The 27549-nt window shown below is 40.8% G+C and overlaps 1 protein-coding gene across 2 annotated transcripts; it reads right to left on the bottom strand.

The window, feature by feature from the left end:
* Positions 1-138: 138 nt before the first annotated feature.
* Positions 139-27499, bottom strand: LOC133575397 (LRRN4 C-terminal-like protein). Of its 2 annotated transcripts, XM_061928101.2 has the most exons (3): positions 27254-27499; positions 26952-27096; positions 139-1239 (listed from the first exon to the last, which is right to left on the bottom strand). In XM_061928101.2, exons 2-3 carry the CDS (start codon positions 27073-27075, stop codon positions 479-481), a joined length of 885 nt encoding a protein of 294 aa, XP_061784085.1. In that variant the 5' UTR covers positions 27076-27096; positions 27254-27499; the 3' UTR covers positions 139-478. The 2 variants fall into 2 exon arrangements, with proteins under 2 accessions (XP_061784085.1, XP_061784086.1); XM_061928102.2 differs by lacking the exons at positions 26952-27096; positions 27254-27499 and adding an exon at positions 5351-5605.
* Positions 27500-27549: the final 50 nt, after the last annotated feature.

Here is a 27549-nt window from a genome sequence, read left to right as displayed (position 1 = left end):
TGAAGTCTAGTCAGATGAGAGGTGAAACATCTTCCAAGACCAACCAAGCAGTCCAGTTGTGATGATTGAATACCCTGAGATGACTGTACTATGGGAAATAAATCTATAGATAGAACAAACTGTACCCACTTGTATTGATCCAAATAGGTTCATTTTATTACCAAAGTTGTATATCACAAAATATTTCCAAAAAACTTCTAGGAATCTACATTAGTCAATTTGCCCGCAAAAAACATGTAGTTGTAGCCCTATAAGATAGTCTAGTTCTTGACACGTCTCTATGGTAAATAACCTCTACTGGTGTATCTCACAGAGTCTCTTCCTTGCTGTATGAAGGGTTACCAAGTCCATCTACTGGTGTATCTCACAGAGTCTCTTACTTGCTGTATGAAGGGTTACTAAGTCCATCTACTGGTGTATCTCACAGAGTCTCTTCCTTGCTGTATGAAGGGTTACCAAGTCCATCTACTGGTGTATCTCACAGAGTCTCTTCCTTGCTGTATGAAGGATTACCAAGTCCATCGGCCGAGTCTCTCTTTGCCTTTTTGCTCTTCCAACATCTCCAGAAGATGATGGCCGAGATGAGGAGCAGAAGGGCGATTCCTCCACAAATGATGGCTGCCAACATGTTGAAGTCTGAAGACGGAGGATCGTACCGCTGGCAGGAGAACTGTGAGGGTGTGCTGTGTCCTGCTTTGTTCACCGCCTCCACACACACCTTTGTTCCTGCTTCCAGAAACCCCACAGGACTTCGTCGGAAAGCGTTGCCAAATTCCAGAACTTGTCCGTCTCTTCCTTCCACCACCACCTTGTACTGAGTCACCACAGAAGAAGGAGAACACCACTGTACCTCCACCTTGCCCCGGTTGTCCCCCTCCCTGATTGGCACCAGGGCTTGGACTCGCGGCGCATGCGGAGGCGTGTCAGGCCCGCTGACGCCAGGACAGAGACAACCCCTGATGTCTGCCAGCTGGGCACAGGGAACCTGCTGCTCCAAGCAGGGGTTGAACGGGCAGAGCTCGCGCTGAAGGAAGTGAGTCCTGGTGGTGGCCAGAACCTCGGGCGGGCCCCGGCTGGCCTGCTCGTCCTCATCGTAATAGTCCTCGTAATCGTCCGAACCCAAGCCCGTGATGAATGTGATCCGTGGACGCGTGATGGGAGGAGAAGTGGAAGCGGCGTCGGCGTGGAGGCGAGGCCAGCTCATCAGAACAAGGAGAAGCACATGGAGTGATGTCATGTCTGTGGAGGGACATATCAGGGTATAAATACCATAGGGACATGACCATCATCATACAGGGTATAAAAACCAAAGGGACATGACCATCATCATACAGGGTATAAATACCATAGGGACATGACAATGATCATACAGGGTATAAATACCATAGAGACATGACCATGATCATGCAGGGTATAAATTGTTATGATCCGCTGCCCGGATCATATTTCTGTTTGGGTTTTCGGGTCACGTGTGTTTTCTGTTAGTCTTGGACTCATTTTGTTCCTGTCTGTGCACCTTTGAGTTGGTTACCATAGTTACATATTAATTCCACCTGCCGCTTGTGTTTCTGACGCGCACCTGTTTGTCATCACTGACATTATCATTTAAGCCTTCCTTCCCAGTCAGTCTGTCTTGCTTCCTACTTTGTTTCCATACAACAGATGACGACTTTTGTTTCCTGCGCTAAACCTACTAGCTCCTGCGCTAAAGGCTCTGTTTACCTTCTAGCTCCCACGCTAAAGGCTCTCTTTACCTTCTAGCTCCCACGCTAAAGGCTCTGTTTACCTTCTAGCTCCCGCGCTAAAGGCTCTGTTTACCTTCTAGCTCCCACGCTAGCTCCTTTTGTTTCTGCCTTAAGTGCTATGAGCACGTTTTTCTTTGTTTCAGTATAATTTATTCCTTAAATATATCATTTCTTACCTGCAGGCTGTGTCCGAAGCTCGATCTGCATTCCTGGGAGAACGAAACCCCGCATCACCATGCGACCCGGTCGTCACATAAACACTCTGGTGGGAGCTGATTCTAAGGCCCCACAGAGGCGTGAGAAAATAGAAGTTTTTTTTGGTGTTATGTGTTTTTATGAGGTCCATATATTAGGTACACCTGGTAATGATTCTGAGGTCCATATATTAGGTACACCTGGTAATGATTCTGAGGTCCATATATTAGGTACACCTGGTAAAGACTTGCATCTGGCTCCGCTGACATGATCATTAGGAAATGACCTCCAGGCTTGTGTACTGAATGACTTTTTTCTAACTGTTTATTTCCACTGCTTATTTCAACCCAAACAAAGAGGATTGTTTCCTTTTTCTGCTGAAACTCACTCTCACTTGTCTTAGTGCTACGCTCCAGCTGCTTGACCATCACGTCATATGTAACCCAACTATTCTCAACAGCATATTGCAAAAATCCCTTTTGAGTCAAATCGTGAAATTGTTGTAAGATTCCCATCCCTAAACTGTACTCGTGAGGGGACCTAGGATGCATTTTGTGACTTCTAAATGTCGTTACAATGTCAGGTACCTATGATAATCCATGTTGAGGCCTCAAAACATGAGGTTCATGCCTTTTAGTGAGATCTTCCACACAGTTTTGGATGCCTCTTTTTGCAGGATATTCAATCAATCAATGTTTATTCATATAGCCATAAATCACAAGTGTCTCAAAGGGCTGCACAAGCCACAACGACATCCTCGGTACAGAGCAGTCAGGCTACGTTGTGATGTCACAGTGAAGCGGACGCACTTATTTGGACATTAAGTCAAGCTCTCAGCCGCTTCAGGCTACGAGGAAACACAAAAAAAGGTAATGTAAAGGTGTACTTCCCTCTAATCTTGGCATGCGCACAATAACACCAACATCAATTCTGCTAAAAACTATTTTTTTGATGCAGTCTGAATGGATCGGCAAGTGTACCTAATGTTGTGACCGTGTGACAGAACTTTACTTTCGACTGTGTCGGGTAAAAAAAATAGTGGTGACAACTTTGAGATATACAGGTAAAAGCCAGTAAATTAGAATATTTTGAAAAACTTGATTTATTTCAGTAATTGCATTCAAAAGGTGTAACTTGTACATTATATTTATTCATTGCACACAGACTGATGCATTCAAATGTTTATTTCATTTAATTTTGATGATTTGAAGTGGCAACAAATGAAAATCCAAAATTCCGTGTGTCACAAAATTAGAATATTACTTAAGGCTAATACAAAAAAGGGATTTTTAGAAATGTTGGCCAACTGAAAAGTATGAAAATGAAAAATATGAGCATGTACAATACTCAATACTTGGTTGGAGCTCCTTTTGCCTCAATTACTGCGTTAATGCGGCGTGGCATGGAGTCGATGAGTTTCTGGCACTGCTCAGGTGTTATGAGAGCCCAGGTTGCTCTGATAGTGGCCTTCAACTCTTCTGCGTTTTTGGGTCTGGCATTCTGCATCTTCCTTTTCACAATACCCCACAGATTTTCTATGGGGCTAAGGTCAGGGGAGTTGGCGGGCCGATTTAGAACAGAAATACCATGGTCCGTAAACCAGGCACGGGTAGAGTTTGCGCTGTGTGCAGGCGCCAAGTCCTGTTGGAACTTGAAATCTCCATCTCCATAGAGCAGGTCAGCAGCAGGAAGCATGAAGTGCTCTAAAACTTGCTGGTAGACGGCTGCGTTGACCCTGGATCTCAGGAAACAGAGTGGACCGACACCAGCAGATGACATGGCACCCCAAACCATCACTGATGGTGGAAACTTTACACTAGACTTCAGGCAACGTGGATCCTGTGCCTCTCCTGTCTTCCTCCAGACTCTGGGACCTCGATTTCCAAAGGAAATGCAAAATTTGCATGGTTGGGTGATGGTTTGGGGTGCCATGTCATCTGCTGGTGTGGGTCCACTCTGTTTCCTGAGATCCAGGGTCAACGCAGCCGTCTACCAGCAAGTTTTAGAGCACTTCATGCTTCCTGCTGCTGACCTGCTCTATGGAGATGGAGATTTCAAGTTCCAACAGGACTTGGCGCCTGCACACAGCGCAAAATCTACCCGTGCCTGGTTTACGGACCATGGTATTTCTGTTCTAAATTGGCCCGCCAACTCCACTGACCTTAGCCCCATAGAAAATCTGTGGGGTATTGTGAAAAGGAAGATGCAGAATGCCAGACCCAAAAACACAGAAGAGTTGAAGGCCACTATCAGAGCAACCTGGGCTCTCATAACACCTGAGCAGTGCCAGAAACTCATGGACTCCATGCCACGCCGCATTAACGCAGTAATTGAGGCAAAAGGAGCTCCAACCAAGTATTGAGTATTGTACATGCTCATATTTTTCATTTTCATACTTTTCAGTTGGCCAACATTTCTAAAAATCCCTTTTTTGTATTAGCCTTAAGTAATATTCTAATTTTGTGACACACGGAATTTTGGATTTTCATTTGTTGCCACTTCAAATCATCAAAATTAAATGAAATAAACATTTGAATGCATCAGTCTGTGTGCAATGAATAAATATAATGTACAAGTTACACCTTTTGAATGCAATTACTGAAATAAATCAAGTTTTTCAAAATATTCTAATTTACTGGCTTTTACCTGTATATTAAAATAAATCCAAAAGATAAATGGTGGTACTTTAAGTTTCATGTGCAATATGCCAGGAACTCCTCCAGAATCCAACATCTTGTAGACAGAGGGGTTGAAATAGTGACTTTGGAGCAAAATGGACACTAAAGAATATCTAACACATTTTATCTTGACCACAAAAGATGGGTTTTAAATCGTCACAGTTCATTAGGAAGCAGTGCGGCCTAATCAACTAGGAGCCATATTGAACACCTACACAAATACAGAGAGTTCTAGCAAATATCTCTTTGGTGAGCTCCTGTTTGGAGATCCCTGATTAAATAAGAGAATCTCCCAACAATGGCCAATCTTGCAGAGTGAAAGTGGCTTCTTTAGTTCCTATTTGGAATAGAACATTTGCATAATTCAGCCCACAGACATAGAAGTAACCTCATAGTCATCCATGGAACTACATTTGTACTAAAGAACAGAAGAATAGATGTTTTTGTTCCTGTTCCAATCATCTTTGACGGTGCAGGTGTGCACTACACAATACAAACATTTATCTTCACATTTCTTCTGTCCTACAAAATCAAATAAGACACCAACATTGGATTGATGGATTTCTAGACTTGAGTCAAGTCCTGGAGTCTTGCCACATTAGCAGTGAAAGCTCAATGGTTTCTGTGGGAACTTGAATCAAGCATACAGTAAATAATGGACTGCGTCGCCAAGAATGAAGCACTAAGTTGTTTTGTATTCAGGCCACAGCAAAGAAAATGGGTTTCCTGTACCTGTGATGAAGGGTTCCACTTTCCACTCTTTATCCACACGTTCTCTTACTGTTGCCTGGTCTTGTGTTCACGTTCTCTTACTGTTGCCTGGTCTTGTGTTCTGGTTCCCTTGGTGTTGCCTGGTCTTGTGCTCACGTTCTCTTGGTGTTGCCTGGTCTTGTGTTCTGGTTCTCTTACTGTTGCCTGGTCTTGTGTTCTGGTTCTCTTACTGTTGCCTGGTCTTGTGTTCTGACTGTGCAAAGACTCTCCTCAACATCCCCTCTTGTTCTCCCCTTGGTGCCTCTCCCTCCCCTTTTCTATTCCACATGGCGCTGAGCACTATTTATTCCCTCTGCTCCCTTTCTCTACATCCACCATCACACTTTTATATGCTTTAAAAAAGGAATGTATGTGTTTGTGGGGTGTGTGTAGTGTTACCATCTGCTGCTTGCCATATGAAGAGAGAAGTTGCTTGTTTTGTTTGGTATGGTAAAAACTTCCAGGTGCCCCATGACAAGAACATTAGGTCAGCGTCAGTGCGTGTTTAGAGAGTAGGGGGTGAGGAATGCACACATGTGTATTTATTAGTCCCCCTCCCCATGGAGCGTGACGCTAAATGCTAATCCCTCGGAGGGGTAAAGCTGGCAAAGATTGCAGGGAAGCAGCTTTTTTTCTTCAATCCATCTCTCAACTTGCAAAGAAATGATTTTATAAAGGAAAACAATGAAAGTGGGTCTGTATGAAAAGTGTGGCACCAAGCACGTTACCACAAAGAGAGGCGACAACACAAACATGGCTGGAATATTAAAGCACTCTTTGAACAGTGCAGCCAAAAGGCTGCAAATGCACACAAAGCCAAAGCCACACCCACAAATGTGGCGTTTACATTTGCCTGCATGTTGTGGGTGTATATTGTCCAGATGTCGCGGATGGAGAGAATGTGTGTCAAATGTCAATTTACAGGAGCTGTAGCACCAAATTCTGGGTCCTACTAAAGGGCAACCCTCCCATCCCACCCTAAACCCCACACACACACACCTGGTATGTTTACATGCACTCAAAACACATTATGGACTTCAATTGCTTAAAACCAGCTTTTTAAAACACTTCAATTACACTGTAAAAAGGGAACTGCACTTTTTGGGAATTTTGCGTTCACAATCATTATGAAAAACATGACGTGATGACTTTTTTAATGCATTCTAACTTGCAAATACAAGTCTGCTCTCAGCAGAGTCAATTGGAGGTCCACTATGTTGCCCAGAAAATACAATAAATAACATTCAAAAAACGCCAACAATACTCCAAAGTATTAGTGATATTGTTATTATAAATATGAACAAGTATTAGTGATATTGTTATTATAAATATGATAAATAAATAAATGATAAATGGGTTGTACTTGTATAGCGCTTTTCTACCTTCAAGGTACTCAAAGCGCTTTGACACTACTTCCACATTTACCCATTCACACACACATTCACACACTGATGGAGGGAGCTGCCATGCAAGGCGCTAACCAGCACCCATCAGGAGCAAGGGTGAAGTGTCTTGCTCAGGACACAACGGACATGACGAGGTTGGTACTAGGTGGGGATTGAACCAGGGACCCTCGGGTCGCGCACGGCCATTCTTCCACTGCGCCACGCCGTCCCTAATATGAACAATTATTAGTGATGTTGTTATTATAAATGTGAACACTTATTAGTGATGTTGTTATTATAAATATGAACAAGTATTAGTGATATTGTTATTATAAATATGAACAAGTATTAGTCATATTGTTATTATAAGTGCTAACGCAGACAAACTGTGATCACAAGCCTGTGTACAATTTTGACAAGATGGACTGGCGAGGTGTTTCCTTGCTTCCTTGCTCCCTGGATCCTAAATCATGCATCTCACCTGGACAGAAGAAGTCTGAGGACGTACTCTGACAAGTTGGTACATTTTGACAGCCAATTATGATCCAGTAATGGCGAGAACGACACACACACACACACATTTGTCAACTAACAATTTTGCGAAAGTCTATTTTGGCAAATAATTTTGACCCTTATAGCTTTTTGATGACGTATTTGTGGGATTAACATGACCAGATCGTTCAGACATGGGATACATATTTGGTTTATATCCACATACAAAAACTCTGCATTGTACTTGTGACCTTGACATGAAAAAATGTGATACTGGTCACATGCGGACGAACAAAATGGGAATTGACTAGCAGTGTGAACGAGGCCCAAGTCTTTCAAAGAAAGAGAGAGAGGTCACAGCTTGTATGCCTTATCTGTGTACTAGTGATGGGTTGATGAGGCGTCATGAAGCGTTTCGACACATTGCAAAACTGTATTGATACTGTGTCGATACTGTGTCACTAAATACTGACATCTGCTGGACATTAAAAATCCCTACAGGCAACCTATGGACCGACTCAACTGACACTGATTTGATGCCCTAGTACAGGGGTCACCAACCTTTTTGAAACCAAAAACTACTTCTTGGGTACTGATTAATGCGATTAATCTACCAGTTTGATACACACTTAAATAAATAAATATATTGTCATTTGTAAGTTACACGTAAGTGTGATTTAAACAAGAATACCTAAATAAATGTATATATATAAAAAAATGGGTATTTCTGTCTGTCATTCCGTCGTACATTTTTTTTTCCTTCTACGGAAGGTTTTTTGTAGAGAATAAATGATGAAAAAAAACACTTAATTGAACGGTTTAAAAGAGGAGAAAACACGAAAAAATTTAAAATAAAATTTTGAAACAGTTTATCTTCAATTTCGACTCTTTAAAATTCAAAATTCAACCGACAAAAAGAAGAGAAAAACTAGCTTATTTGAATCTTTTTGAAAAAATTAAAAGAATTTATGGAACATCATTAGTAATTTTTCCTGATTAAGATACATTTTAGAATTTTGATGACATGTTTTAAATTGGTAAAAATCCAATCTGCACTTTGTTAGAATATTTAACAAATTGGACCAAGCTATATTTCTAACAAAGACAAATCAGTATTTCTTCTAGATTTTCCAGAACAAAAATTTTAAAATAAATTCAAAATACTTTGAAATAAGATTTAATTTGATTCTACAGATTTTCTAGATTTGCCAGAATATTTTTTTTAAATTTTAATCATAGTAAGTTTGAAGAAATATTTCACAAATATTCTTCGTCGAAAAAACAGAAGCTAAAATATTTATTATTCTTTACAATAAAAAAATGTACTTGAACATTGATTTAAATTGTCAGGAAAGAAGAGGAAGAAATTTAAAAGGTAAAAAGGTATATTTGTTTAAAAATCCTAAAATCATTTTTAAGGTTGTATTTTTTCTCTAAAATTGAATTTCTAAAAGTAATAAGAAGCAAAGTAAAAAAATAAATGAATTAATTTAAACAAGTGAAGACCCATCCATCCATCCATTTTCTACCGCTTAATCCAAGTGAAGACCAAGTCTTTAAAATATTTTCTTGGATTTTCAAATTCTATTTGAGTTTTGTCTCTTTTAAAATTAAAAATGTGGAGCAAAGCGAGACCAGCTTGCTAGTAAATAAATAACATTTAAAAAATAGAGGCAGCTCACTGGTAAGTGCTGCTCTTTGAGCTATTTTTAGAACAGGCCAGCGGGCGACTGATCTGGTCCTTACGGGCTACCTGGTGACCGCGGGCACCGCGTTGGTGACCCCTGCCCTAGTATATACAATAATATAAACCAAGTCATTTAGGATTATTTCATATCTTCATTTAAATAAAAATATATTTGTATCTTTTTTAGATACAGTCAATAAATAATGTGAACATGTATCATAACATGGAAATCTAAGAGAACGTGTTGTGGATGATTGTGGACTGGGAATTTTTTTAATTTTATTTTTTTACACATTTTTATAAAAAAAAAAAAAAAAAAAAGTTTTTCCGACGTATTACATTTTAGACGATTTCTCTTCTTAGTTATTATTTCTCGGGCTGTAGAAAAGAGCCGCTCACAGGGCACAGAGGAGGCGACACAGTTGGCGTATCGGTCACGTGACCAAAACAGCTCATGATCGGTCACGTGACTTTCTAAAACCGACACAGGGTTTTGCTCTATGAGCTCGACGCATGCGCCGATGCATCGGTGTTGCCGGACCCATCACTACTGTGTACCAATCTTTTGAAAGAAGTCTCTACTGGTAGTTTTGGCCGCATGACAACCCCACCCAGCCCCCATGAGCCATCTCCACAAAGGCGGGCACTGATAAGTTGCACCAACCTGGGACAGGATGGTGCAGGTTTCTGTGCAACTTATCAGACTTTTGTGAACACTACGTCTCTGGGAAGTCTCTCAAGTGAGTCATCATTATTTACACACAGTCCAATCCCTTTGCACATTTATGGATGTACTGTATACAACTTTTCTTTCCCTCTGTTTCCTATTAGGAATACACACGCACACCCATTGTTGCTTTTAAGAAATGACTTTGTGGTCAATAAAGCTTTGCGCAAGCACGTAAAGAACCTTCATGTCAGACGCTAGAATGAGTGAGCTTATCCGTAGGAGATTTGTGGTCAATAAAGCTTTGCACAAGCACGTAAAGAACCTTCATGTCAGACGCTAGAATGAGTGAGCTTATCCGTAGGAGAGAGGTCACAAACCGCCCTTATGGCAACATTTTTGAAGTGTAAATGGTCAAACCAATGCAGGGGATTATACTTATATGGTATAAATCTATCCAGTCCGCCATTTTTAGTGTAAACTTGCACGCAGGCCCGGCCCTAACCAATCTGGCGCCCTAGGCAAGATTTTAGGTGGCGCCCCCCCACATCGGCAGTGAAGTGTATATACTCACAAGAAACTGAATAGCTTTGTCTTTGACCTTTTTTTTAATTAAAGAAAGCAAATTAACAATCAGAATAGTTAACAAGATAAAAAAAATATGAATAAATAAATGAATGCAAAAAATAAAAAATGAATATATGAAATACAATATTTTTTACATACATATTGCTTAATTAACATTAATGATGTGCACTTTAACAACTAGGCTTACAACTATACCTAATATATAAAGGGGTGGAAAAGTGACTATTACCTGCAGGGCAAACATTAGCTAACCAGAAGGCAATAACACCTGCTTAAAAGATCTAATACAAATGTCCCTGAGGAATGTAAGGTGGGAGTACTGTAATTACCTAACGTTACATTATTATTTTCCATAACAATTTAGCCCCCTCCACAATATTAACCCGACGTTAAACCAGAACTAGCTACTTATTGATTAGCAATTGCCGAATCATGTAACATTAGCTTAATGCTAAAAAGCCAGGTTACTATCACATTCTGTAACAGACAAATAATTTCATGTAAGCTAACGTTACCTACCTGCTACCTCTGTCTTTTCTCGTTTCTCCTCTTCTTTTCTCTTTTTTTTCCCTGGGCACCTGACAGTTTTGGCCGTTTTGACATCTTGTGTTGATTTTTTGATGTGGTGACGTCCAAAAAGAGTCATGATACGGGAAGGGAGGGGGCGCACCGTGCGGGGGGGCGTAATGTTGTAACAAATAATATTTCTATTAAATAGGCTTTACTTTGCATTTTAATTAACGTGGGATTATTTTTTGTATTTACAAATAATAGTACCAACTTTTTTTTTTTTTCTCCAACATTTGTGGCACTGGCGTGGCGCCCCCTGATGGACAGCGCCCTTAGCATTTGCCTATACGGCCTATGCCACGGGCCGGCCCTGCGTGCACGTCTGTAGTTTACACCACAAAATGACCAAGATTTGACCCGAAAAAGGAAAATGCTGTTATTGGTTGTATTAGCCAACTCAGAACTGGATTCAAACCTCCAGTCTCATATGAAGAAGTAAGAAGTGCCTGGCTAACAATTTTGTTTTGCGGCAATGCACCTCCAACTGTGAAGAAGTCACTTGTGCAAAGAATAGTCCTGCTTCACCCACAAACTTTCACAAAAAGATGGATTTTCCTAAAAATGTCTTTTAATGGCGGGCTTGGTGACTCCTCTCTATGGCAATGAAACAGTAGGTTAGAAATGTGTGTTAGCAATGTCAGCTTGAGGTGTTGTGTAACTAGCTTAGCCTTCTACTGTAAGACCATAGTGTCATCATCATCGGGCAAACTAAAGAACAATTAAAAAAAAAAAAAAATGTAATTGGATCAGTGTCTACTGTCTTTGGCATTGGACAAGTAAGTTATATACCGCAATCCGTTATTACGTTCACGGTGTACAAACCCCAAAAGCAGTGAAGTTGTCACGTTGTGTAAATGGTAAATAAAAAGAGAATACAACAAATTCTTTTCAACTTATATTCAATTGAATAGACTGCAAAGACAAGATATTTCATGTTCACACTGAGAAACTTTCTTATTTGTTGCAAATACTAGCTCATTTGGAATTTGATGCCTGCAACATGTTTCAAAAAAGCTTGCACAAGTGGCAAAAAAGACTGAGAAAGTTGAGGAATTATTTGGAATATCCCACAGGTGAACAGACTAATTGGGAACAGGTGGGTGCCATGATTGGGTATAAAAGCAGCTTCCATGAAATGCTCAGTCATTCACAAACAAGGACGGGGCGAGGGTCACCACTTTGTCAACAAATGCCTGAGCAAATTCAAGATTGAAGATTGTCATATGCACAGTTAAACAGACAGTTTGCCGTACAATGAAAATCTTACTTTGCAAGTCCTCCCTTCAACAAGTCACACGGTACTTAGCTAAAATAAAAACTGTACATAGAAGGCACAGTAAGTAACATAAGATTATTGCACATTCTGATTGACAGTCAACAGTATAAATATGGAGGTGACATTTGGTCACAGCAGCAGTTCAAGTCTATTTAGTGATCAAAGGTGAAAAGTGTCTACAGTGATGGTTCACAGTTCAGGAGTGGTCATGGTAGCTGTCTTTTGTTCAAAAAGATAAAAAATAAAACGAGGGGGGGGGGGGGGGGGGGGCTAGCATTCACAAGTTAGCATTCACAAGCCTGATGGTCTGTGAATTTAAACAATTCCAAATTGTTTAACAACAACATTTCTCAAGCAGCTATTGCAAGGAATTTAGGAATTTCATCATCTACGCTCCGTAATATCATCAAAAGGTTCAGAGAATCTGGAGAAATCACTGCACGTATGGATCTTGGATCCCTCAGGCGGTACTGCATCAAAAAGCCACATCAGTGTGTAGAGGATATCACCACATGGGCTCAGGGTCACTTCAGAAAACCACTGTCAGTAACTACAGTTGGTCGCTACATCTGTAAGTGCAAGTTAAAACTCTACTATGCAAAGCCAAAGCCATTTATCAACAACACCCAGAAACGTTTCGCTGGGCCCGAGCTCATCTAAGATGGACTGATGCAAAGTGGAAAAGTGTTCTGTGGTCTGACGAGTCCACATTTCAAATTGTTTTTAGAAACTGTAGACCAAAGAGGAAAAGAAGCATGGGGACAGTTCTAGAGTGAAAGTGTGAAAGCCAGCATGTGTGATGGTATGGGGGTGTATTAGTGGCCAAGACATGGGTAACTTACACATCTGTGAAGGCGCCATTAATGCTGAAAGGTACATACAGCTTTTGGAGCAACATATGTTGCCATCCAAGCAACGTTACCATGGACGCCCCTGCTTATTTCAGCAAGACAATGCCAAGCCACGTGTTACAACAGCATGGCTTCATAGTAAGAGTGTGGGTACTAGACTGGCCTGCCTGTAGTCCAGACATTGAAAAGGTGTGAAGGTTAAAATATGAGAGACTGTACATCAAGCAAGAATGGGAAAGTGTCTCCTCAGTTCCCAAACCTTTACTGAGTGTTGTTAAAAGGAAAGGCCATGTAACACACTGGTAAAAATGCCTTTTTTGCAATGTGTTGCTGGCATTCAATTATAAGTTCATGATTATTTGCAAAATATGACAAAGTTTGTCAGTGTGAACATGAAATATGTTGTCTTTGCAGTCAATTCAATTGAATATAAGTTGAAAAGAATTTGTTGTATTCTCTTTTTACACAACGTGACAACTTCACTGCTTTTGGCTTTTGTAGCTTGTAGCGTACCTTTTAGCCCTGAACCTCCATTGTTTACTACTCGAAGCAGTTGTTTACATGATATAAAATAGAAAAGCCTTTTATTGTCAACTTGCATCCAGGATCTAGCATTAGAAAGTTAGACTTGGTATCATCGGCGTCATACCAGGTCATCATTTTGTCTCTCAAAATGAGCTTTTTTGAAAGGGAGCAAAAAAGTAACTTTAAAATAGGTTTGTAAAAATGAATCTTTGCAAATGTTTCCCTAAGGAACCACCTTTACATGTCATGTGTTACTTTACGTTTATGCTTCTGTGTGTGTGTGTGTGTGTGTGTGTGTGTGTGTGTGTGTGTGTGTGTGTGTGTGTGTGTGTGTGTGTGTGTGTGTGTGTGTGTGTGTGTGTGTGTGTGTGTGTGTGTGTGTGTGTGTGTGTGTGTGTATGCTGGCAGCCTGCAGGGAGTTTCTTTCAGTGCATTACAGATAGCTCAAAGGTTATCAGCGGATTTTCAGATGTCAGACATGTCAGCATTGGGACAAGGAACAAACTGGCATTTTGGATTCAGGAAGTTTTGACTTTTTGGAGATAGGGCCTGGTGAGGGGCTACTTTTCTAGTTCATATTATTACTAATGGCCAAAGGGGTGATTTCTATGAAACGTGTTTGTTTACAAACATGCACTTTTTCAATTAGCAACTTTTTCATCTTGATCTTTTTTTATGTCCCAAAAATGTTTTACGCTATCGAAAGGAGACAAGTCAAACACTAGTGCCAGGTGGAAAACGCCATTCAAACTTGTCGTTTTAGACCGCCCTCAAGCTCATTGATTCAATTTTGGGGGGCTGCCCTGCAAACGTAACAATGATTGACAGCACGCAGCAGCTGACCAATCTGCTTTCAGATGCAAACACAGCAACATGAATCACAAAGAAGTAAGATGGACAACACAATCCACACAGGAGGAGTCTAGTGCTCCACTCAAAGACAGTTACCGTATTTTCCGCACCATAAGCCGCCCTGGGTTATAAGCCGCGCCTTCAATGAACGGCATATTTCAAAACTTTGTCCACCTATAAGCCGCCCCGTGTTGTAAGCCGCATCTAACTGCGCTAAAGGAATGTCAAAAAAACAGTCAGATAGGTCAGTCAAACTTTAATAATATATTAAAAACCAGCGTGATGTGGGCGCGCATGGAGTCGTATATCAACATGGACGGAGCTGCGTGAAAAAAGCCACCCGGCCTCTTCGCGTAAACTTACCTTAACCACTCGCTCATCTTTTCTTCATCCATCCATCCCTTCGAGTTAGCTTTTATGATGACGCCGGCTGGAAAGGTCTCTTTTGGCAAGGTCTTCCTTTTGAATATCACCATGGGTGGAAGTTTCTGGCCATTAGCATGGCAAGCTAGAACCACAGTGAAGGATGACTTCTCATTCCCTGTGGTGCGAATATTCACCGTACGTGCTCCCGTTGTATCCACAGTGCGGTTCACAGGAATATCAAAAGTCAGTGGAACCTCGTCCATGTTGATAATGTTCTCTGGCCGGATCTTTTTTTCAGCTATCTTGTTTTTACAATATGCACGGAAAGTAGCCAGCTTTTCTTGAAAGTCTTTAGGCAGTTGCTGTGAAATAGTAGTCCGTGTGCGGATGGAGAGATTGCGTCTTTTCATGAACCGGAAACCTGTCGCTTAGTAGGAGCCATTTTGTGGTCTTTACAGATGTAAACACACAAAGGAAATGAAACGTAATATCCGCGCGCTTCTTCTTCTTCTACGGGGGCGGGTGGTTGCTTACAGTAGAAGAAGAAGCGCTTCCTGTTCTATGGGGGCGGGTGCTTACCTTGGCGGTTGCTTGCGTAGAAGAAGAAGCACTTCCTCTTCAACGGGGAAAAAAGATGGCGGCTGTTTACCGTAGTTGCGAGACCTAAACTTTATGAAAATGAATCTTAATATTAATCCATATATAAAGCGCACCGGGTTATAAGCCGCACTGTCAGCTTTTGAGTAAATTTGTGGTTTTTAGGTGCGGCTAATAGTGCGGAAAATACGGTATGTTGTTGAGTAAAACTTGCACTGAGGGAATAGGAATGAGTAGTTTGTCATTCATGTTTGGGTTCTTTGTAGACCTGGTTCGATTCCTAGCCAGGACTTACAAGGTAAACAAAAAAATCATATTGCAATCTAGAAAAAACAGAGTTGATTGTGTTATTTCATACAAAAATAATTACTGAACAGTTTGTTTCCCATTCATACGACTCCAAAACTTGCATTTAATCTCTTCATTCAATCCACTTCTCAAATTCTAATTCTGTGGCTAGTTTTGTATGTCGACATGTGTGGTAATATTGTCAACTTCCTCGTTATGATTCTTATATGTTCTACATATTGTGTTACTTCAAATAAGCAAATTGGTCCAAGTCTTAGACTTTAAGATGAAAGTCCCTGGGGAAAAACTACATAACTTGGATCAACACTCTTTGTAGTGTACCAAAGAGGTTGGTGGAGGTCTATGTTGTGAGTAGTGAACCAAAGAGGTTAGTGGAGGTCTATGTTGTGAGTAGTGAACCAAAGAGGTTAGTGGAGGTCTATGTTGTGAGTAGTGAACCAAAGAAGTTAGTGGAGGTCTATGTTGTGAGTAGTGAACCAAAGAGGTTAGTGGAGGTCTATGTTGTGAGTAGTGAACCAAAGAGGTTAGTGGAGGTCTATGTTGTGAGTAGTGAACCAAAGAGGTTGGTGGAGGTCTATGTTGTGAGTAGTGAACCAAAGAGGTTAGTGGAGGTCTATGTTGTGAGTAGTGAACCAAAGAGGTTAGTGGAGGTCTATGTTGTGAGTAGTGAACCAAAGAAGTTAGTGGAGGTCTATGTTGTGAGTAGTGAACCAAAGAGGTTAGTGGAGGTCTATGTTGTGAGTAGTGAACCAAAGAGGTTAGTGGAGGTCTATGTTGTGAGTAGTGAACCAAAGAGGTTAGTGGAGGTCTATGTTGTGAGTAGTGAACCAAAGAGGTTAGTGGAGGTCTATGTTGTGAGTAGTGAACCAAAGAGGTCGGTGGAGGTCTATGTTGTGAGTAGTGTACCAAAGAGGTCAATGGAGGTCTATGTTGTGAGTAGTGAACCAAAGAGGTTGGTGGAGGTCTATGTTGTGAGTAGTGAACCAAAGAGGTTAGTGGAGGTCTATGTTGTGAGTAGTGAACCAAAGAAGTTAGTGGAGGTCTATGTTGTGAGTAGTGAACCAAAGAGGTTAGTGGAGGTCTATGTTGTGAGTAGTGAACCAAAGAGGTTAGTGGAGGTCTATGTTGTGAGTAGTGAACCAAAGAGGTTAGTGGAGGTCTATGTTGTGAGTAGTGAACCAAAGAGGTTAGTGGAGGTCTATGTTGTGAGTAGTGAACCAAAGAGGTCGGTGGAGGTCTATGTTGTGAGTAGTGTACCAAAGAGGTCAATGGAGGTCTATGTTGTGAGTAGTGAACCAAAGAGGTTGGTGGAGGTCTATGTTGTGAGTAGTGAACCAAAGAGGTCGGTGGAGGTCTATGTTGTGAGTAGTGAACCAAAGAGGTTAGTGGAGGTCTATGTTGTGAGTAGTGAACCAAAGAGGTTAGTGGAGGTCTATGTTGTGAGTAGTGAACCAAAGAGGTTAGTGGAGGTCTATGTTGTGAGTAGTGAACCAAAGAGGTTAGTGGAGGTCTATGTTGTGAGTAGTGAACCAAAGAGGTTAGTGGAGGTCTATGTTGTGAGTAGTGAACCAAAGAGGTCGGTGGAGGTCTATGTTGTGAGTAGTGTACCAAAGAGGTCAATGGAGGTCTATGTTGTGAGTAGTGAACCAAAGAGGTTGGTGGAGGTCTATGTTGTGAGTAGTGAACCAAAGAGGTCGGTGGAGGTCTATGTTGTGAGTAGTGAACCAAAGAGGTTAGTGGAGGTCTATGTTGTGAGTAGTGAACCAAAGAGGTTAGTGGAGGTCTATGTTGTGAGTAGTGAACCAAAGAGGTTAGTGGAGGTCTATGTTGTGAGTAGTGAACCAAAGAGGTCGGTGGAGGTCTATGTTGTGAGTAGTGAACCAAAGAGGTTAGTGGAGGTCTATGTTGTGAGTAGTGAACCAAAGAGGTTAGTGGAGGTCTATGTTGTGAGTAGTGAACCAAAGAGGTTAGTGGAGGTCTATGTTGTGAGTAGTGTACCAAAGAGGTTGGTGGAGGTCTATGTTGTGAGTAGTGTACCAAAGAGGTTGGTGGAGGTCTATGTTGTGAGTAGTGAACCAAAGAGGTTGGTGGAGGTCTATGTTGTGAGTAGTGAACCAAAGAGGTTGGTGGAGGTCTATGTTCTACTGAGGCACATCCCATATCATATTTGGTCATTTCAACAGTCCTTAAACAACAAATACCTTTCACACAGCTATGCTAGAGGGCTTATATCTTACTACAAAAGGGAGCAACTTAAGTCCTTAAAATCAATCAATCAATCAATGTTTATTTATATAGCCCTAAATCACAAGTGTCTCAAAGGGCTGCACAAGCCACAACGACATCCTCGGGGAGACCGAATGCAATGGATGTCGAGTGGGTCTGACATTATATTGTGAGAGTCCAGTCCATAGTGGATCCAACATAATAGTGAGAGTCCAGTCCATAGTGGATCTAACATAATAGTGAGAGTCCAGTCCATAGTGGATCCAACATAATAGTAAGAGTCCAGTCCATAGTGGGGCCAGCAGGAGATCATCCCGAGCGGAGACGGGTCAGCAGCACAGAGATGTTCCCACCGATGCACAGGTGAGCGGTCCACCTCGGGTCCCGACTCTGGACAGCCAGCACTTCATCCAAGGCCACCGGGCCTGTGTGTCTCCCCCTCCACAAGGAAGAGTGGAGCAGAGGAGAAAGGAAAAGAAACGGCAGATCAACTGGTCTAAAAAAGGGGGTCTATTTAAAGGCTAGAGTATACAATTGAGTTTTAAGATGGGACTTAAATGCTTCTACTGAGGTAGCATCTCTAATTGTTACCGGGAGGGCATTCCATAGTACTGGAGCCCGAACAGAAAACGCTCTATAGCCCGCAGACTTTTTTTGGGCTCTGGGAATCACTAATAAGCCGGAGTTCTTTGAAGGCAGATTTCTTGCCGGGACATATGGTACAATACAATCAGCAAGATAGGATGGAGCTAGACCGTGTAGTATTTTATACATAAGTAGTACAACATTTTATGTACATATTTGAACAATTAGTGATTCACTGAAATATATTTATTAATTGTGGTTCTTACAAAAAATATATCTTATAAAATATAAAAGCTAAAATGTCTCTTAAAGCTCTGCCCCTTTAATTAGTGAATACTAAATAATTTAACTTTAGCCTACTACTACTACAACCATATTATTTACCAGCAACATGAAGTGAAACAGAGGCAGAGGTGTCCTGCCACAGTCAGTCAACCTCCTCCTCCTCCTCCTCCTGCTGCTGCTGAACAGGTCGCACCCTGTGGTCCGGACTGTAGGCCTACCTCCTCTCCAAGTCGAGCCCTTTTCAGCCGATGAAAATATTTTTCTATACTCATCTGTGTGAAGGAGTGAACATCCAACATTAGAATTTATTACTAACGAGCAGAAGCGCTCTATGTACAGTGCCGTCTAACCAGCAGCTCAACACATGCAGGGTTCAACGTTAAGGTTTTTTTCTACTTGCCTGACTTCTCAAATCTACTTGCCCCAATATTTGTACTTGTCCTGCCTAGGTTTTTTTCTGGCTGTGTAGTGCTCATGGCTTATATCTTACTAGAATCCTTCCCATTGACTATTTACAACACTACACAGTATTTATTATTATTATTATCTATAATTGCATTTAAATGGCATTGCATACATGTAAAATTAAATGCTATTTCACATTATTTGACCAATAGCAGTTACACCCATCTGAACAGGTCAGCCACCTGTTTAAAGCCCGATCACAGTTGAAATCTTGAAATGAACGGTCTTTAATGGCCAAAACATTAACCTGGACAACATTTTAACAGCTGGTTGGCTCAGATTTGATTCTTTTCATTGCATTCACATGCTGCAGTGGACAGTGGACAATTTAGCTTCAGTCCATGTGTGTTTATTGACAACAGGGTTATAACCTGGACACGTTAGCTTGTCGGTATGAAAACACGTGACTGTTACTACGTGCGTCTGCAGTCAAACAGCGGCGGTGTTAATGAAGCAGCGTCAGGCTGCTCACCGTCAGTGAAACGCTCGGTGAAATCGCGGATTAACGTTAAATATATGACGAGCCGCGAGCGATGCAGCTATAACCTATCTACCTATAACACCTGTAAAAATGCAGCAATGCTACCACGCTAGCAAGCGTTAGCTAGCCGGCTATGAGCCACCAAGCTGCCAACTATCGCCAAAAGGCACCATTTAAGTTTTTTTCCCCATGGCATCCTGGATCAAGGCTTTCAGCAGCTTTTGGACGTTTGAGGTAGAAACGTAGGAAGCGCCATCATTATGAAAAGTAGCCGGCGAGTATTTTGATCCCGTCCGTCCGTCCGTCCGTCCCTATTCTTCTTCTTCTTCTTCTTCTTCTGGCCCACCAGGTGAATTAAGTGCTATTGGCGGAGTTACAATGCATAGTAGGCTACCGCCACCTACTGCACCGGAGGTGTAACTACAAGGTACATTCACAGACAGAGTCCCATTGCTTTTATGAGCGGTCGAGCGAGTCAAAAGCCGAAAAATCCATTTGTGGCGGACGTAATTCTTTCGTGGCAGGCCGCCACAAATAAATGAATGTGTGGGAAACACCGCTGTATATATCTGTATCATGAATCAATTTAAGTGAACTCCGACTTAAACAAGTTGAAAAACTTATCGGGTGTTACCATTTAGTGGTCAATTGTAGGGAATATGTACTTCACTGTGCAACCTACTAATAAAAGTCTCAATCAATCAATGTTCATCTTACTTTTTAGTGCCACAACCTTGTTTGGAATAATCAAGGGAATGTTGTACCCACCCTGTCTGAAGTGTAGTCACCCTCTAAGTTGCACAATACAGGTAGTGCACACCATCTAGATTCCCCCATGGATATGGTTGTTTAGTCTTCACCGATGTCATATCTCATCTATGACTAAAAACATCACTGAGCTCGGATTGGATCTTTGCTGAAATTCTAAAAAGTCGACATAGTTTGAATACAGAGTGTTTGTAACCGTAGGGTATGTATCATTGGACTTGTTGACGTTTTGTACAAGCTGTGGTGCTCTAAGGCCCCTGTGGAATACAGAGTGAGTCACACTACTCCAAATAAAAGTGGCTTGCCAGTGCAGAATTCCTCTCCCACCATTGCAGCATGTTTGTGCACGTTTGCAGGAACGCTGCCCTCCAAAACCACTGAAGGTGGTGTCACAACATTGCCTAACTCATGGAAAACAAGTCATTACTCTGTACAAGTCACCATTTATTACACTAACCCACAGCCACTGTGCAAGTTGAGACCAATCCATTCTGGTTGTCTGTGTTCATCACAGGACTTGATCATGTCTGAGAAATGTGTGGGCCTCTTCATAGTCATTCCCTTCCTACACACACATCCCTAAGGAGTTCAACTATTCCCATTTTACAGGAAGCTCTGCTATTGGCCGTGGCCGATCCCCTCTCGCACCCCGTTACACTATGGTCAATTCCCAAGGTAGTTGTGTGCAATCCTATTTTAGGCCTAATGATGGACAATGCCATGGCTCTTTCTAAATTGGTAACATGTGTCCCAGTGATGATGTCCATTATAACCATCTAATGACTCACTCAGACAGTGACGTTTAGTCTCGCACAACTTAAGAATCTCAGAAATCAAGGAGGAACATTTTTACAATCGGATGCATTCAATTCATGTTAATCACAGTCTGAACACAGTCTTATTTGAAATAACAGTCACATGTCAGTCACAAAATGATTCATAACATTGTCAATTCTGATTTAAAGTGGCTTTTTATATGAAGTTTCTATTTGTCCAGTAAGTATATTCTCGCTATATGACAGGAAAACATGGAAACAGGACTGTAATGTGTTGTGTTCGAAGTAGGATTAGCCTCTGCATTAAACACACACAAATACTTACATTTGTAATATTTCCAAGCAATACGTGAAGCAAGGCAAGCACACGTCTAAAAATATCTTGAGGCTTACCCCAGGGATCAATACTGGGACCAAAATTGTTCAATTTCTATATAATTGACATTTGAAAAGTTACAAAAGACTTAAAATGAGTCTTATTTGTATACGGTACTACTGCGTTTTGTTCAAGACAGAACACAAAGACGCTAATACCGGTACATAAAAATAACAATAATAAGGTTTGACAAAAACAGACTATTCTTGATATTGTGGGATGAATAAAGTCCGCCCCATCCCGTCTCAGTAAAACTAAAATAATGCTATGTTATAAATGCAGTAACCAAGGTCAAACACAAATACAAATAGACGGAGTAGACATTAAAAGAGTACCGTATTTTCCGCACTATAAGGCGCACCTAAAAACCACAAATTTTCTCAAAAGCTGACAGTGCACCTTATAACCCGGTGCGCTTTATATATGGATAAATATTAAGATTCATTTTCATAAAGTTTCGGTCTCGCAACTTCGGTAAACAGCCGCCATCTTTTTTCCCGGTAGAACAGGAAGCGCTTCTTCTTCTACGCAAGCAACCGCCAAGGTAAGCACCCGCCCCCATAGAACAGGAAGCGCTTCTTCTTCTACTGTAAGCAACCACCCGCCCGCGTAGAAGAAGAAAAAGCGCGCGGATATCACCGTACGTTTCATTTCCTTTGTGTGTTTACATCTGTAAAGACCACAAAATGGCTCCTACTAAGCGTCAGGGATCCGGTTCATGAAAAGACGCAATCTCTCCATCCGCACACGGATTACTATTTCACAGCAACTGATATTCCTGTGAACCGCACTGTGGATACAACGGGAGCACGTACGGTGAATATTCGCACCACAGGGAATGAGAAGTCATCCTTCACTGTAGTTCTAGCTTGCCATGCTAATGGCCAGAAACTTCCACCCATGGTGATATTCAAAAGGAAATCCTTGCCAAAAGAGACCTTTCCAGCCGGCGTCATCATAAAAGCTAACTCGAAGGGATGGATGAAGAAAAGATGAGCGAGTGGTTAAGGTAAGTTTAAGTTTACGCGAAGAGGCCGGGTGGCTTTTTTCACGCAGCTCTGTCCATGTTGATATACGTATGTTTGTGATTGCACATTTGCGTACATTTTGGGAGTCAACAGAGTTGTTAGAACGCTGGTTTTTAATATATTATTAAAGTTTGACTGACCTATCTGACTGTTTTTTTGACATTCCTTTAGCGCAGTTAGATGCGGCTTACAACACCGGGCGGCTTATAGGTGGACAAAGTTTTGAAATATGCCGTTCATTGAAGGCGCAGCTTTTAACCCAGGGCGCCTTATGGTGCAGAAAATACGGTAAATGAAATCACATTTTTTGAGTGTAATAATAGATGATCAAATGAACTGCAAATCTCATATAAAATATATATAACGTAAGTGTCATGTCTATGTGATCATGTTTTGTTTTAGTCATGTTCGGTTTGGTTTTTGGACTCTTTGTGCACTTTTGTTTGTTTTGTCACCATAGCAACCCATTAGTTTTCACCTGTCATGTCACGCACCTGTTTCACGTTTTGAGTCACGCACCTGTTTTCACCGATCATGTCACTGCTGTTTAAGCCGGTCTGTTTCTGTTGTTCGTGCTGGTGACATTATCTATCTATCTATCTATCTATCTATCTATCTATCTATCTATCTATCTATCTATCTATCTATCTATCTATCTATCCATCCATGCTACCTGTGCTACCCATGAGATTCCTGTTTATTAAAGTTCATGCTTCATGCCATGCCACAGTAAGTGTTTTTGTTTCGTGTTCATAGTTAATTGCCTTTGTGCTAGTCTTTTGTTTTCATTAGTCAAGTTTGTTCTCCGCCATTGTGCGCACCTTTTGTTTACTTCCTTTTTTGTAGTTTGTTAGTGTTATTAATAAATATGTACTTACATTCATGCCTTGCCCGCGCCAACTTTCCTTTGCATTCCGGGAAAACAAACCCCAAGATCCACGTATTGACAGTAAGGTGGCAAGAAACACATCAATAATGAATGAAGCAAAAATATGCACTGGACAAAAAAAGTCACTCCATATTCTCTATTACTCGCTAGTGTTACCAATTATTGTGTAAAAATATGGGGAATTAACGACAAAAGTATACACTAACTGTATTCCAAAAGAGGTCAGTTAGAATAATACATAATGTTGGCTATAGAGAACATTCAAACCTTTTCTTTATAGAATCAACAATATTGAAATTCAATGATTTAGTGAATTTGCAAACAGCCAAAATTATACACAAAGAAAACTATAACCTGCTACTCAAGACTGTACAACAATTCTTCTCAACAGAAGGAGGAGAAATGTAACCTCAGAGGAAAATGTATAAAGTACAAAGAAGAAGAATCATGATAAACATTTTAAATTGACTGAAAATTAGATCATCTTATTCATCTCACTATATGAAATACAATTGTCTTTACTATATATTATTAAGTCATTAATTCATATTTTTAGTTAGAATTGTATTATTTGTGGATTGTATTGAGTACAATTTGAGAACATGAAGTGAACAAAAGTGTTAGCAATAGCTATGCAATGGTTGATATCAACACTTCAGTCATCAACAATTGCATCACCAGAGAAATGGACATTGAAACAGTGTAGGTGTGACTTATGTACAGCAAGTAGTGGACATAGAGAGAGAGATCGGAAAGCATAAGAATAAGTATCTACATTTGATTATTTACAAAAGGGGGAGGTGGGATGTGGACGAGGGTCTGTTAAACCACAAGTAATGGCATACATTTATGTTTTAAAATATAAATACAACACATTGCAACTTGTCCTTCACACCGTTTTTTAGTGAAAATACCTCAGCAGGCCCACAAATGTGTGCTGTTTATTGAGACTTGCAATGAAACACGATCTGGTTCATGGATGTCTTCATGAAGTCTTACAGCGCCCACTAGTGGTGCACACTGTTAGTGACATTGCACCTTACTGGATGCAACTACCTCACTTTTCTACTGACCTTAGACTTAGACTTCCTTTTTATCGTCATTCAACTTTGAACTTTACAGTACAGATAAGTGCATTGCTTTTGTAGTATATGATTACAACATTGCATCCATCCATCCATTTGCTACCGCTTGTCCCTTTCGGGGTCGCGGGGGGTGCTGGAGCCTATCTCAGCTACATTCGGGTGGAAGGCAGGGTACACCCTAGACAAGTCACCACCTCATCACAGGGCCAACACAGATAGACAGACAACATTCACACACTAGGGACCATTTAGTGTTGCCAATCAACCTATCCCCAGGTGCATGTCTTTGGAGGTGGGAGGAAGCCGGAGTACCCGGAGGGAACCCACGCAACATGCAAACTCCACACGGAAAGATCCCGAGCCCGGGATTGAACTCAGGACCTTATTATTGTGGGGCACATGCACTAACCCCTGTTCCACCGTGCTGCACAACATTGCATGGTTTTGTAATATATGATTACAACATTGCATGGTTTTGTAATATATGATTACAACATTGCATGGTTTTGTAATATATGATTACAACATTGCATGGTTTTGTAATATATGATTACAACATTGCACACAGCAACTCATGAGAAACCACGACTGAACAATGAACGTCATTCATGAATAAGTGTATTTGCTGATGATATTGTACAGATTATGCAGGACATTTTCATGCAAACATGCAACAAAAGAGGAGAAATATAACCACATTTAAAACACTGTATGCACTTTAAATCTTTAGTGTATCAGTATGTGGAATAAATGATGGAACTATGTCAAACAACGGTTCAAACTACACTTATTTACAAAGAAACAACCATTATTTACAAAGTACAAGAAAAGAAGAAACATGATAATTGTCTTGAAGGTATTGAAAATAAGATTGTATTCCTCTTATTAAGTGACTCATAACTGCCTTTGCTTCATATAAAGATAACTGTTGTATTTACGATGAATTGATGTCAATTGTGAAGAAATTGTGAGCAGAAATGTGTTAGTAATTGTTATTACTGTGAGTAGAAAAGGAGCAGGAGTAAATAGGCCTACTCCTTTTCAAACATGAAATGATGTCAAATATGCGATGATGTGAAAAGTGTATACAGGTAAAAGCCAGTAAATTAGAATATTTTGAAAAACTTGATTTATTTCAGTAATTGCATTCAAAAGGTGTAACTTGTACATTATATTTATTCTTTGCACACAGACTGATGCATTCAAATGTTTATTTCATTTAATTTTGATGATTTGAAGTGGCAACAAATGAAAACCCAAAATTCCGTGTGTCACAAAATTAGAATATTACTTAAGGCTAATACAAAAAAGGGATTTTTAGAAATGTTGGCCAACTGAAAAGTATGAAAATGAAAAATATGAGCATGTACAATACTCAATACTTGGTTGGAGCTCCTTTTGCCTCAATTACTGCGTTAATGCGGCGTGGCATGGAGTCGATGAGTTTCTGGCACTGCTCAGGTGTTATGAGAGCCCAGGTTGCTCTGATAGTGGCCTTCAACTCTTCTGCGTTTTTGGGTCTGGCATTCTGCATCTTCCTTTTCACAATACCCCACAGATTTTCTATGGGGCTAAGGTCAGGGGAGTTGGCGGGCCAATTTAGAACAGAAATACCATGGTCCGTAAACCAGGCACGGGTAGATTTTGCGCTGTGTGCAGGCGCCAAGTCCTGTTGGAACTTGAAATCTCCATCTCCATAGAGCAGGTCAGCAGCAGGAAGCATGAAGTGCTCTAAAACTTGCTGGTAGACGGCTGCGTTGACCCTGGATCTCAGGAAACAGAGTGGACCGACACCAGCAGATGACATGGCACCCCAAACCATCACTGATGGTGGAAACTTTACACTAGACTTCAGGCAACGTGGATCCTGTGCCTCTCCTGTCTTCCTCCAGACTCTGGGACCTCGATTTCCAAAGGAAATGCAAAATTTGCATGGTTGGGTGATGGTTTGGGGTGCCATGTCATCTGCTGGTGTCGGTCCACTCTGTTTCCTGAGATCCATTAACGCAGTAATTGAGGCAAAAGGAGCTCCAACCAAGTATTGAGTATTGTACATGCTCATATTTTTCATTTTCATACTTTTCAGTTGGCCAACATTTCTAAAAATCCCTTTTTTGTATTAGCCTTAAGTAATATTCTAATTTTGTGACACACGGAATTTTGGATTTTCATTTGTTGCCACTTCAAATCATCAAAATTAAATGAAATAAACATTTGAATGCATCAGTCTGTGTGCAATGAATAAATATAATGTACAAGTTACACCTTTTGAATGCAATTACTGAAATAAATCAAGTTTTTCAAAATATTCTAATTTACTGGCTTTTACCTGTATATGTTGAAAATGCACTGTTAAATATGTGATGATGTGAAAAGTGTATATATGTTGAAAATGCACTGTTAAATATGTGAAAAGTGTACACATGTTAAAAGAGAGAAAGGAAGGCAACATACCAACATGGTAACTTAAGTATGGTGGAAGAAAGGAGGCCGTTCTTTGTTTCCAAATTGGACAGTTGACCCAGTTTTGGGAGTTTCCAGAGAAGAGAAAATAATCAGCCCATTTCAAGGCTGACATAACAGCTTTTTCCTCCGCTGGCTGCACAAACACACAAAGAAAGAAAGAAAGAAAGAAAGTGATTAAGGAAAATTGAGAGGAAGTTATTAGTCACAGCTTGGATGAAGTTGTTTTTAAATCAAATAGCGTCAACGACAACATTTGTGTAATTGAGCAATAAATAGGCTTTAATACTAACATGAGCTTACTACTGAGGGTCTAAATTATTCGAAGAAAATAGTACAAATGTTTTACTAGCTAAAAAGCTAACAGTGCAGTCTGCTGCGACACGTTCGTGCATCTTCGTCAATTATCCGGAAAGAGCCGAAGAGCCAGCGCCGCCATTGGCCCGACTCGTAACCGTCAGTGTGCCAGGAAAGAGGGCGTGACTTAGCTGTCGAGTTAGTTCGTGCATCTTCGTCAATTATCCGGAAAGAGCCGAAGAGCCAGCGCCGCCATTGGTCCGCCTCCTAACCGTCAGTGTACCAGGAAGGA

This window comes from Nerophis lumbriciformis, linkage group LG35 (assembly GCF_033978685.3).
Source record: "Nerophis lumbriciformis linkage group LG35, RoL_Nlum_v2.1, whole genome shotgun sequence".
In the NCBI taxonomy this organism is placed as follows: Eukaryota; Metazoa; Chordata; class Actinopteri; order Syngnathiformes; family Syngnathidae; genus Nerophis; species Nerophis lumbriciformis.
The sequence above is the reverse complement of the archived record's forward strand: the minus strand, read 5'-3'. Positions and strand labels throughout refer to the sequence as shown.

What these genes read in the sequence shown, in the direction of transcription:
- LOC133575397 (XM_061928101.2), bottom strand. Translation starts at nt 27,075, where the DNA reads ATGTCAGCCTTGAAATGGGCTGATTATTTTCTCTTCTCTGGAAACTCC. An exon ending in ATACTTAAGTTACCATGTTG is followed by an intron (nt 1,240 to 26,951) that starts GTATGTTGCCTT and finishes GTCCCTCCACAG; the next exon opens with ACATGACATCACTCCATGTG.